The 12,708-nt window shown below is 35.5% G+C and overlaps 1 protein-coding gene across 1 annotated transcript; it reads left to right on the top strand.

Annotated features, from left to right (window-relative positions):
* Nucleotides 1-248: 248 nt before the first annotated feature.
* Nucleotides 249-12,026, top strand: LOC115975396 (calcium-dependent protein kinase 11-like). The gene is made up of 7 exons (XM_031096160.1): nucleotides 249-901; nucleotides 4,274-4,417; nucleotides 4,539-4,691; nucleotides 4,825-4,940; nucleotides 6,723-6,890; nucleotides 6,998-7,222; nucleotides 11,547-12,026. Exons 1-7 carry the CDS (start codon nucleotides 334-336, stop codon nucleotides 11,709-11,711), a joined length of 1,539 nt encoding a protein of 512 aa, XP_030952020.1. The 5' UTR covers nucleotides 249-333; the 3' UTR covers nucleotides 11,712-12,026.
* Nucleotides 12,027-12,708: the final 682 nt, after the last annotated feature.

The raw sequence follows: 12,708 nt of genomic DNA on the forward strand, positions 1-12,708 counted from the left end.
ACAATTATGTCTTGGGAGTCCTGCAGTCCCACCTGTGACATCTTACCATCCAATCAACACACCCCAAATTCTGACACCACCCACACTTCCGTCAACAACAAAATTGACTCGAAACAAATAAACAAACAAAAAATAAAGACTTCCCAAAAGAAAAGTATGTACCTTTTGATCGAGATAGCAATAGCAATAGCAACGAGAGGAAAAGTAAAAAGAAAAGAGATTCTATTTCGATTCTCAGCATTGTAAAAAGGAAAGAATCACACAAATCTCACAATTCACAAATCACAAATCACAAATCACAGAGATCCATCTTCCATCAAAATCTGCTGAACAATGAAGAACCAAACCACATCATCACAATCAACAACACCAACACCACCGCCAAAGCCAGCAACCACAGTGTTACCCTATCAAACCCCAAGACTCAGAGACCATTATCTAATAGGCAAGAAGCTAGGCCAAGGCCAATTTGGTACAACATACCATTGTACCCACAAGTCCACAGGTGCTTTCTATGCCTGCAAATCCATCCCAAAGCGCAAGCTTTTATGCAGAGAAGACTATGAAGATGTTTGGAGAGAGATTCAGATCATGCACCATCTTTCAGAGCACCCAAATGTGGTACAAATCAAAGGGACTTATGAGGACTCTTTGTTTGTTCACTTGGTTATGGAGTTGTGTGGTGGAGGTGAGTTGTTTGATAGGATTGTGCAGAAGGGTCAGTATAGTGAGAAAGAGGCTGCCAAGTTGATTAAGACTATTGTTGGGGTTGTGGAGGCTTGTCACTCTCTTGGGGTTATGCATAGAGATCTCAAGCCGGAGAATTTCTTGTTTGATTCACCTGCTGATGATGCTAGCCTCAAAGCCACCGATTTTGGCTTGTCTGTCTTCTATAAGCCCGGTTCGTTTCTGGGTTTCCTTTCATTTTCTTTACTTTTCATTGGAAATGCTTGTTTGGGTTTATTTATTTATGCATGTTCATTCCTAAATTATTTGTATTGTTCAGCGTTTTTTTTTTTTAATTATTTATTTTATTTTATTAAGACTAATTGATCTTGGTTGCGATTGATTATTCAAGTGGGCATCTTTCTCTTTATCTATAAGATTTAGGACTTTTCTATTTATTTTATAGTTATCATAGGATTTGAAACCATGACACCTGCTTACCACCGGGCCAATACATCAATTGGTTTTTAAGTATAGGCGGGATTCAAACTAGGTCCCTTGGTTGATTACAAGAGATTTTACTAGTTGAACTAACTGGAATCCACAACTTTCCAGTGTTTTTGATTGATTAGAATGCATGGTTGGTCGAAGGGTACATGTATTTACTTTTTTTAATTGCTTGGACATTGCAGGTTCTTGAGTTTCTCTGTTTTTTTTTTTTTTTTTTTTGGACTGAAATTTTGTATTAAGTTTGTGGAATAAGACAATGTGCCTTTTATCCATCCGGAACCTGGTTGATTAGTTGGTGTTTTCCCCTTTTTTGTAGTTTTGCTGTTGTCATTTGGTTCTCCCTGGCTTGTTTCCAATTTGGTTGTTTTCTCTTGGAATCCAATTGTTCTGTCTCTGTCTCTAAATTCCTTTTGATATGCGTTGATAGTTTCCTCAAACAAACTGCTGGGTTTTAATTTGCAGATTTGAGACTATTTTTTCTCTTTGATTAGAGGACCTATTGGTTGGTTAGCATGTTTACATAGAATTCCTAGTTTTTATTTATTTTCTTGGAGTGGACTTGTTGGTATCATTTTGTGGGATAAATTGTTCTCTGTGTGTGTTTTAGTTAGGATTGTGGTTGGTCAATGATTTTTTTTCCGATTCTGTTAATTTCATTGTTTACAAATTTCATTCTTCCTGTTTCTTGTGTTCAATCTTAAATATTTCCAATTTCTTGTCAAGTTAAAGTTTTGAAAGGTTTTCTCTATTTATTATTTTGTACTCTTGAAACTGCCATTTTTAATTGTCCTCTCTCCTATTTCCTTTTGTACCAATGCTTTTAGTGTGTGTGTGTGACAGATGTATGTTGCATGTTTCCTTGATTATGAGTGTTCTTGCCATGGTATTCTTCTGAAGTGAAGAAAAAATCAAATACAATTGGTATTGATGATAAGAATCTTGGTTCTCACAAAAGTCTTTACATTCAAGTCGTAAGTTCCTGGTCTATGTTACCTGTCAAAAAAAGTTCTTGGTCGATGTATTGCACTTTTGTTTTTGATTTCTAGTTAGGAATTTTCTTTAAGTTTTTTAGAATAAAATGGCAACTTTTGGTTCTCTTTGTTAATATATATATATATATAAATATTTATCACATGATGTACTGCATTATTTAGAGATGATACTTACCTAAAAGGCTAAAACAAATAAAAAATAAAAAATTTCTAGAGATGGTATTAGAAGTTGAGACGAATTCTGACACTCTTTCTCTTTTTCCTTGAATTGTACATTTGTTGTTAGCTTGTCCAATTCAGATATTCTAGTCATTCATATATAAGAGCTCTCTTTCATAATTCTTGCAATTATATTTTTGATTTGAACTTTATAAAAAAAAAATAATGACTTCAATAAGTAGACCTAAGCTTTAGTAGCCTGATGGCTGGCTTAAGTTTCAAATTCTTGAGCCTAATGTTTTCCTTCAAGAGTGGTAAAGTGGCTGGGTTCACTCTTCTATGGATAAACCAAGAAACTACTCCTAAAAGTAATAAAGTTTGCTGCTGGATCGTGGTAGTGTTCATAAACACACAACTTCTTCTAGGATTTCTTAAAAAGAAGTTTTTTGAACCTGACTGTGTGCTTTCACCTGTATTCATTGCTGCACTAGTGATTAGAAATAACTTAGGAAACCAATAACTTTTCATGTAGATAAATTTTGGCCAACAGTGGGAAACTTTGTCATGTCACAATGTGATAAGTGGATTGGATCATTGGAGAAAGTGGGAATTGGTTTCCTAACTAGAAATTGCATGCTCTGGTTCCCTCCATGGTAGCTTTCTTTGAGTTGATGGTGGCTCTAATAAGATCTTGACTATTGTGGGTTTCTTCCACTGGTGGTTTTCCTAGGAATGATGGCTCCAATGATCTATCTTTTTGCATTTTTAATGCCTTATTATCACTTGACAGTTTTATATTGGTGTATACGTTGATTACTTTCCATATACTTGGGGCTTGATCCTTACATTCATTCCTTTATTGATTTTTATTATCAAAAACTAAAAATAGGAAAGTGTAAGCTATGCTGAGTAGCAGGCCAGATACCTTGTTATAGTCATACAAGAAATATAAAGCAGTACTCATAAATAATGCTTACAGTCTAAGATGTAGGAAGTTAGATGAAAAAGGTTGCTATACCTTAGAAAGCATAAAATGATATATTTTTGTGGGAAAAAGAAAAAAAGAAAAGAAAAAAGAAATACTGGGACAAAGAAGAATTTTTTTCACACAACGAATAGGATTGATTAAGGAAGTGCATTTCCAAATGACAGGAAGAATGGAAAGTGTGGGCATAAACTTTTATAAGTGAAAAAAGCAATTTGAGAGATTTGTGCATGTATGTGTATCAGGAGCTCAATATGTGAGGTGATTTCTAAGTGCCAAAAATTCAGCTTTGAAGGCAATACTTTTCCCCCCCTTTTTGTATATAATCCTTTAAGGCAATATCTTTTTAAAAAGCAATTCCTCATAAGCAGGCTTCTCACTTGGTGACTTTGGTTGAATTGACTGACATGGTAGGACTTTGAAAAGGAGGGTATCCCATGAAAGTTATTTAACAGAGTAGTAGGCATTGCTTTATACATGGAATGATTTCAATGTCATTCGACAGAGTAGTAGGCATTGCCTTATATTAATATGTTCTATTGGTAACTGGTATAACTGAGTTAGATTGTTTCTTTTTTAGTTTTTTCATTATTAAAGCAATATATATTTATTTTTATTGGATAGTATGTTAAACTTTTCACAGATGCATACTGTTGATGTTTCCTGAGTGGAAGTTTACATTTGGAATTTGACATCCACACGTGTTGCAGACATGAAAAGTGCTAGCAAATAGCATGATAATGCCAAAACCAATGGTTTATCTCACCGTACTTAAGTCTTCAGCTTTATGTATTTCTATGCACCATTTTAAATGTTCAGGCTTGGAGTTTCCAAGAGATTCCTCAGATAATGGCCCATTGCACACCTTCTCAGTTGCGAATCTTTTCTGTTAGTCTTTCAATGTTTTGTTTTTAAGTTGGAACTGTTGATTATTTTTCCTGATGTCAATCTTTTCTTGTAGGACAAGCTTTTTGTGACGTAGTTGGAAGTCCCTATTATGTTGCACCTGAAGTGTTGCGAAAGAATTACGGACCTGAAGCAGATGTTTGGAGTGCTGGTGTTATCCTTTACATCTTATTGAGTGGAGTTCCACCTTTTTGGGCAGGTAGTGGTCTTGATAAGCTAAGATCCCATATATTCTGGATTCAAAGCTGTATACCTGGGAGTTATATTCTATTTTGCTTATTTTAACCTGAGCTGTTACTACCTTTTCCAATTACTTGCAGAATCTGAAACAGGAATCTTCAGACAGATTTTACAAGGCAAAATAGATTTTGAATCGGCACCATGGCCTAGTATTTCAGAAAGTGCAAAAGATTTGATACGGAAAATGCTTGAAAGGGACCCAAGAAAACGAATTTCTGCCCATGAAGTCCTGTGTGAGTTGTTTTATACCTGTTATGCCTAGTGTGCTTGCTACTCGTAGAAGTAGGGGGTTTAGTAATGCTCCTTCCTTTGTTAAAGCTCTTATTCCTGTATAAGCAATAACAATAAAGTTTATTTGTGTATCAGGTCACCCATGGATTGTGGATGACAGAGTTGCTCCAGATAAACCTCTGGATTCTGCAGTTTTATCACGGCTGAAGCAGTTCTCAGCAATGCATAAACTTAAAAAGATGGCTCTGCGTGTATGTTTCTCTCCCCTAAGTTACTTCCCCTTTATTTGTTTTCAAATGGATTTCTGTCTAAATATATTATCATAATGATCTGGTTTTGAACTGATTAGAGATCAGGTATTGAACTTATTAGACCAGATATCATTAAATGAATCTTCCTGGTTTAATATATAATGAGTGACTTTATTAAAAAGAAAGAAAAAGAAAAAGAAATACAAGCCACATCTCAAGTACACAGGAAGTGTACTATGAGAAAAGCGAAAAAAGTCAACACAAAGTGCACACATCTAAAAACTCTACAAACAAAGAGAAAGACAGGTCATTCAAGCTCGATATCCACTCAAACAAAGTACGCGAAAGAGATCTTTTCAGCTCAAGAATGGAAAGTTCCTCTCCCTCAAAGATGTGATGGTTCTGTTCTCGCCAAATCAACCACATTAGGCACAATGGAACAGCCTCCCAAATTACTGCTAATCAACGATGCCCAAAATTCCCCCTCCAACAAGCCAATAATTCCACCGCCCTCTTAGGCATCACCCAAGAAATGCTGAACAGACACAACACCATTGTCCATGGGCGCTGCATGTGATGATGAGACAAATACATGCCTTTTGGAAAAGTGAAGGATATCTGCTTTCAAGGCAAAGCTGACAGAAAAAATAGCATAATAAACAAATATTAAGTTCCATAATTTGAAATCATCTCAAACTCAATGCAACTCAACTAAGCCTTAGTCCCAACTAATTAGGTTCAGCAGTAGGGATCTTCTTATGCCTCTTGGCCCTTTCTAGGGCCATGCCCCCATATGCCTCATTAGTAATCATTGTTTTTCCCTATATCTTCAACCCACATCATAACTTGGGATTTTCTTGAAATGAATGACATAATGAGGAAATAGTTCTAACTTGTTTTCGTAATGCAACTTAGTGTGTCAAAATTATAATATATTTTATATATATATATATATATATTGTGTCTGTGTGTGTTTTGGTTGGTGAGTAAAGATGTTTATATTAATGTATAGTCAAAGGCCAGTAAACTTGAAGTATAATAGATGCAATGGCCTCTATGAGGAGAGCAAAGGTCCTATAAATATAAAGAAAAGATATGGCTGGCGAGAGGTGTGAGCTACATGAAAGGAATTACGATTTAAGAAAAATATTTTTGTAGTTTCTAGGCATAGCTATCTCTTATATAGGATTCATTTAAAATTCCAATCATATTAAAATTGACAAATTCAGCAACATAAATTGTTGAATAATGTACTTTAAGAGTTTTGTGATGGAAGGATTGTTTGGCATTCTAGGTGGATTTTATATTGTCATAAATGTTTGGTTGCGTAAATAGCACTTCAGGTGCCATGAGAGGAATGAATGAACTCATCATTCTTCATTGGTGAAAATCTTCTTTCATTCATAATTATGGAACTTGTGACAAAAAACAATTGTTTTGGTCCAGGCCAGAAGTGATTATTATATCCATCAATTTTCCATGTCTTCAAGGTGGGAGAAATAGTCACAATAACCGGAATTTTTATTTCCCTGTGTAGATGTTTACTTCTGTAATAATCTTTAATTCAAGTCATGAGTTAAATGAATCCACTTGCATATTCTCATACAATATTGAACCAACCTTTACTTCCCGTGAGATGAATATGAATGCAGTTATAACTGTGTGCACCTTCCTTTTTCAGTTAAATGTATGCTTCTGTTTCCAGAGTTGCCACTTCTTATTTGTTTCAGTATTTATGCAAATTTTGTATTTATTTCTTGCTATGGAAAATTTTGTTTTCAGGTCATAGCAGAAAGACTTTCAGAGGAAGAGATTGGTGGTCTGAAAGAGTTGTTCAATATGATTGACACAGACAATAGTGGGACGATAACATTTGAGGAACTTAAAGAGGGTTTAAAAAGAGTGGGCTCTGAACTGATGGAATCTGAAATCAAGTCTCTTATGGACGCAGTAAGTAGATCATCATAGACTGTGACTAGAAAGTTACTTAATTTTGCTGATCTTCAATTGATCTAGTATATATTCTCTATTATAACATAATTGAGTTGGTTCGGCAGGCTGATATAGACAATAGTGGATCAATAGACTATGGTGAATTTCTTGCTGCTACTTTGCACATGAATAAGATGGAGAGGGAGGAGAATTTGGTTGCAGCCTTCTCCTTTTTTGACAAGGATGGTAGTGGTTACATCACCAGTGATGAGCTTCAACATGCTTGCAAAGAGTTTGGTCTAGGTGATGTCCACCTGGAGGAGATGATCAAAGAAATCGATCAGGACAATGTAAGTCCCTCTGGTTATGTTATTTATTCTGCTTAAAATCTTCTATTTTTCTGTTAAAAAAATCTTAGATGGAATTTTGCTTATTAAAAAAAATATATATATATTCTAGATGGTGTTTCATGCAATCTTCATCATGGCTCACATGTTTCAGTTATATGTTGCTTACCCATTTTTGTTCCTCTGATATGCATATAGAACTGATATGCCTTCATGGAATTAAATCTGCGAACTCACCCTCCACCCCATGCTTTTGGGGGGGAGGAGATGCCATTTGGTCTAAGATCATGTGCTGATCCCTTTTTGTTGGAGTTAAGGATATGGGTCATAGTATATCTATAGGCATTAACTCTCATCTTAACTTTTAGTAGATATATTGCATAATGATCCTAGTGATGGTTTGTACTCTTGGCAACTTCTGTGTGTAAGTAAGTATGGCTTGGAGATTTTGCATGGACTTTGGGTTACAAGATAAAATTTTAGGTTCCTAGAACCCACTACCTCGCTTCACCTCTTCTACAGTCAGACTGAAATTTTTGGTTATGGTTTTGTGATTAAAATTTTTGAGGAAAGATGGATCTTAACAGAAACCTATTCTTTTAGACTCAAGGGATGGAAATTAAGTTTGATTATTACTAGTGGTATTTTCTCGTATAACCTTACTTACTAGCAGCTGCGCAGAGAATGAATAGGTTTTAAAGGGACTGCTTTCACATGGACTTGGAGTATTACCATGGATATTATTGGAGTATTAGAAAATAAATTGCTATAGAATAAAGGTCCAAGTGTTGATCAATCATGGTTTCTTTAATGATTAACAAAGTCAGTCAAATTGGTCGGTTTAAACATTTTTGGGGGAAAATTTTATGTTCCATCAATGAGAATGCAGTGTAGTTCCAGAATTGTTGAGTATAAAGATGTGGATAGATGACATAGTTGCCCTGGAAGAAGTTTCTAAAAGGAGTAGTTCATTTTGATTGTGGTTTTTCCAGAAGTTGGGGGGGGGGGGGGGGGGTGGCCGCGCTGGGGAGAGAGGGATTGATATTTTTGGATTTCTGGCCCATGGCAATGGGCCAGAGAGAGAGAGAGGTGATGAAGGTAGGTGGTTTGTTAGGGTTATGTTTGTGGTAAAAAATGTCGTGTATGTTATATTTGAGGACAGATGCTAGAGGTGCTAACTACATCCTCTGATCCTCACTTGTGGATGCTTGATTTTGGTAATGCATAATATATCAATTTTGCTTTCCATATTTAGATCATCACACTTTTGCTTTCCATATTTAGATCATCACACTTACATTTTGGAAGACGTTATCTTATTTATCTATTTTTATTTGGGGTTGGATTTGGGCGGGAGTGGGGGTGGCTGGGGAGTTAGTTCACTGCCTATTGTGACTCGTGCACTGTACTGAGGAATTTGTACGGTATCTTTATTTGTTTCTTATTTGTTTGAAGCGAATGGTTGAGTTTGATTTGCTTTTCAGCAATTTGTTGTATTATCACCAGCAGTTACAAGTTTTTGGTTTTAGGGAGCATATAGCTTTTGAAGAAAGTCAGATCTGACGTAGAGGATGATTCTGTTTTCCATTGTTACTGTGGTGTTGGTGTTGATCAATTTGAACTATCCTACACTCTATGAGAAATGTAATAGAAAAAATTGACTGCATGACATTCCCCAAATCTGGGGGAAAAGTTCGAAAATATGAGGAAGACCATCAAATTACTCAAGAAACACTTTATTTGTAGAAGGGACACCACAACACTTTCGAAATATAAGTTTACCATAATGTGGAAATACAGTTGTATACAGAAATGATGACTCTTTTGAATCAGTGAACTTTGGTACCTGTATTGTGGTTTGACAGACGAAATCATTAAAGAAATAGACTGCTCATTACCACATTTTTGAGAGAATCATGGCCTTGTTATTTTCCAAGAATAATTTTTAAGTTTTTATGTTTTTTTTTTTTTTTTTTAACTACGGTAGCATTTTAAAAGTGTGCATGTGTGCAGCAAGGTTTTCAGACCCGGACCGTTCATTGAACCGTAAAAGGGAGAGGTTCAAGGGTTTTGAGGTTGGACCGAGGTCGAACCGGGGTCGAACCGTGATGACGTCATAATTAATTTAATAATTATTTTAAATATATATAAAAACATTAAATTAATAAAAAAATAGAAAAATTAACTAAAATAGCCTAATTTATTTAGAAAAGCTTATTTCTAAAAAATACATAAAACTTACAAAAATACAGTACACAATTACACATTGTTACACACTAGACAAAAAAAACTCCTTCCCATCAAAAATGCATGAAAGAAACAAGTCACTAGACAAAAAAACTTTTCAAATGTAACATCCTTTCCACAAGTTAATTGAACCATAATACAAAAACTGATCCCTAAAACATCCTAATCCCACATTCACTTTTCCTTTTCAACTTTCCACAGAACCTACTCATTATGCAACAGACCCAAAAAAATAAATAAATAATTAACTTGTATTGCTGGGAAAGCATAGGGTTTCTGAGAATAATGTCTTCTTATCTGGGAAAGCACAGGGTTTTTGCAAGTCATTGGTACTTGTATTACTGTTTTTGCTTCTTCTCACTTTGACTAGCTATTAGCTTACTTTTGTTTCACACTGTTTTTGCTTCTTCTCACTTTGACTAGCTATTAGCTTACTTTTGTTTCACATTTTGATTAGTCATTTCTTCTTCATTGTGCTTGTCAAGTATGTGAGACATTAGGGCCAATTGTTTTCAGGACACCATCATAAGAAAAAGCTAGTTAAGATACTATAAGGCGTCTGCCTGTTCTATCACTGAACTCATTTTGAAACAGGTCCATGGTCCACCTGTTCTATTCTTGAGGGTCATTTTTCTTCTTCTCTTTTTATTTTTTTATTAATATGTGGTCTGATAGCTGTAGTTAAGTAAATTTGAAATCTAGCATATTCAGATGCTATGTTAATTCTGGGATTTCAATTATGTTGAGATTGCTTTTAGTAATGGGGCAAATGATTTGAGAATAATGTAAATATTATTGAAACCAACAGCAATAAAAAATACAAAAAAAAAAGAAAAGAAAAAAACATGCAGCAAGAAGTTGCAGACACAACAAAGTAATTTTGGCAGACAGAAACACCAATTGACCCAAATCAATTTTCACAATTACAATAATATCACAAGCCTTGTCTTCACATACACCAACACTTCAGATCTATATCATCATCCACAATCAATTTTCAATTGACCCAAATCAATTTACACACCAACACTTCAAATCTATATCATCATCCACAATCAACTTGCAAATATTAACAAAGAAAAAACAGATTAAAGTACCAACGACGGCGACGGCGACGAGGCACAGAGTGAGCTGCGACGGGGACGAGGGAGAGAGGCAGAGATGAGCGTGAGAGAGTGAGCTGCGATCTGGGTTGAGCTGCGACGGCAACGAGGGAGAGAGGTAAAGACGAGAGAGTGATTGAGACTTTGAGAGAGTGAGGAAGAGATCTGGGCTGAGCTGCAACAGTGCGACGGCGACGAGGGAGAGAGTGATTGAGAGAGTGAGGATTGAGGAAGAAATCTGGGCTGAGCTGCGACAGTGCGACGGTGACGAGGGAGAGGCAGAGACGAGAGAGTGATTGAGACTTGAGAGAGTGAGGATTGAGAGTGATTGAGAGAGGGTTTCAGAGTGAGGCTAAGAGTGATTTTTGAGAGAGGGTTAAAAAAAAAAAAGGTGGAACGACGCCGTATAGGGGGAAAAAAAAAAAAAGGCTGAAATTAGGGAACCGTCCGAACCGTGTGAACCGGTCACGGTTCACAGACCCGGACGGTCGGACCGCGGTCCGGACGGTTCCATGCTTTTTTCGCATGGAACGGTTCCTTACCTTAAATGGACCGTGAATCTGAACGGTTCCCGGGTTTTCCGGTCGGACCGTACGGTCCGGTCCGGGTTTAATAACCTTGGTGTGCAGAGCTTTTTCTATGTCCATTTTCAGCTTTTTTCCCCTTAAATTTACTTCTAATGCTTGCAAAACATATTGGTTGTGACTTGTGAACCTTAACAATTGCAGCTAGTGATCAACTGGCGAAACTCAGAATCATAAGTTGCAAACACTGACCTCAGTTTTGTAGTTCTGTTAGTGAGATAAAGTTTTGATTTTCTATACGTACTGATTTTTTATAATGATTACTTATTCATGGACCCTTATTTGTCACATTTTGTTCATATTTCCCAATAGACTATAGAATGAATCAAGATTAGAAAATACTTATATTAAAACGTTTGTTCTAATTTGGGTACTATAACCATCACTTTGCAGGATGGCCGTATAGATTACGGGGAGTTTGCAGCAATGATGAGGAAGGGTGATGGAGAAGTTGGGAGGAGTAGAACTATGAGAAGCAATTTGAACTTCAATTTAGCTGATGCCTTTGGAGTAAATGACTCAACTGTTGACACTAAACAAAAGCAATCCTCTGTATAGTTACGAAATAAGAAGGCAGTAGTCGCAGTTTAGATCATAATTATTCTCAGTTCTTGTTTTAGCCGGAACGATGCGTACTTTTCTCTTAATTGGGTTATAGTCGTTTATTTGTAATGTTTTAGAACGACCATGCCTCATCTGTGTTGTGTAGTTTCAACTTTCAGCAGGAGTGAAGTTGATGTTAACAGAAAAAGCAGCAGCTTTAATGAAATAGATGTTCAGTGTATGTGCTAACATTATAGATTTTGTAGCCATGGGGCTGCTGTTTTGACATGGAACTTGAGGCAATGAAGACTAATGGCTATTGTTATATCATTAGTTTGTCTTTTAATTGAAAGCAATGTCAGTAAAATATGCATGAATTTTGTTGCTCTATGATTTTTGAAAAGATGGATTGCGTAAGTGATCTTGGCCAAAAAAAAAAAAAAAAAAAAGCATCAGCCAGATATAAGACACGTGGCATTAAAAAAAAATCCAATGGTCTTAAAACAATCATCTAAACCACACAAAATTAATTAAATTCCACGTCTTACATTTGACTAAAAACCTGAAGGATTTTAATTGAGGTGGATTTTATCTTAAGCACTAGTATTGGTGGTGCTAAAAATAGCAATATAGCTTTTTAGTAACACCAAATACCAAAATGTGGCTACATTGGTGGAGCCAAAGTCAAAATGTGTATTGTAGCTCATATGTAAAAAAAAAAAGAAAAAAAAAATTATTGTGTTTACACTTTTTTAATTAAAAAAAAAAAAATCTCTTGGTTGTGTTCACATTGCTTTTTAATGAATTTTTTAAATATTTTTTTAATCAAATAGTTAAAAATATAGATCTATTGATGTTAAGTGTATTGTAAAGTTGAGTATATTATAAAGTAAAAAAGTAAAATAGAGAAAGTAACTTTTTATAGATATATTGCTAAATTTATGGAAACTATTGATGAGGGCATATTTTTGGGCCACATTATATTCGACCTCCTAGTCCAAGAGTTTTGAAT

Source organism: Quercus lobata, chromosome 2 (genome assembly GCF_001633185.2).
Source record: "Quercus lobata isolate SW786 chromosome 2, ValleyOak3.0 Primary Assembly, whole genome shotgun sequence".
NCBI lineage: Eukaryota > Viridiplantae > Streptophyta > Magnoliopsida > Fagales > Fagaceae > Quercus > Quercus lobata.

Coding starts and splice junctions, on each gene's coding strand:
- LOC115975396 (XM_031096160.1), top strand. CDS start 334: ATGAAGAACCAAACCACATCATCACAATCAACAACACCAACACCACCG. Junction 4,418..4,538: donor AGTTCCACCTTTTTGGGCAG/GTAGTGGTCTTG, acceptor AATTACTTGCAG/AATCTGAAACAGGAATCTTC. Junction 4,941..6,722: donor TTAAAAAGATGGCTCTGCGT/GTATGTTTCTCT, acceptor TTTTGTTTTCAG/GTCATAGCAGAAAGACTTTC.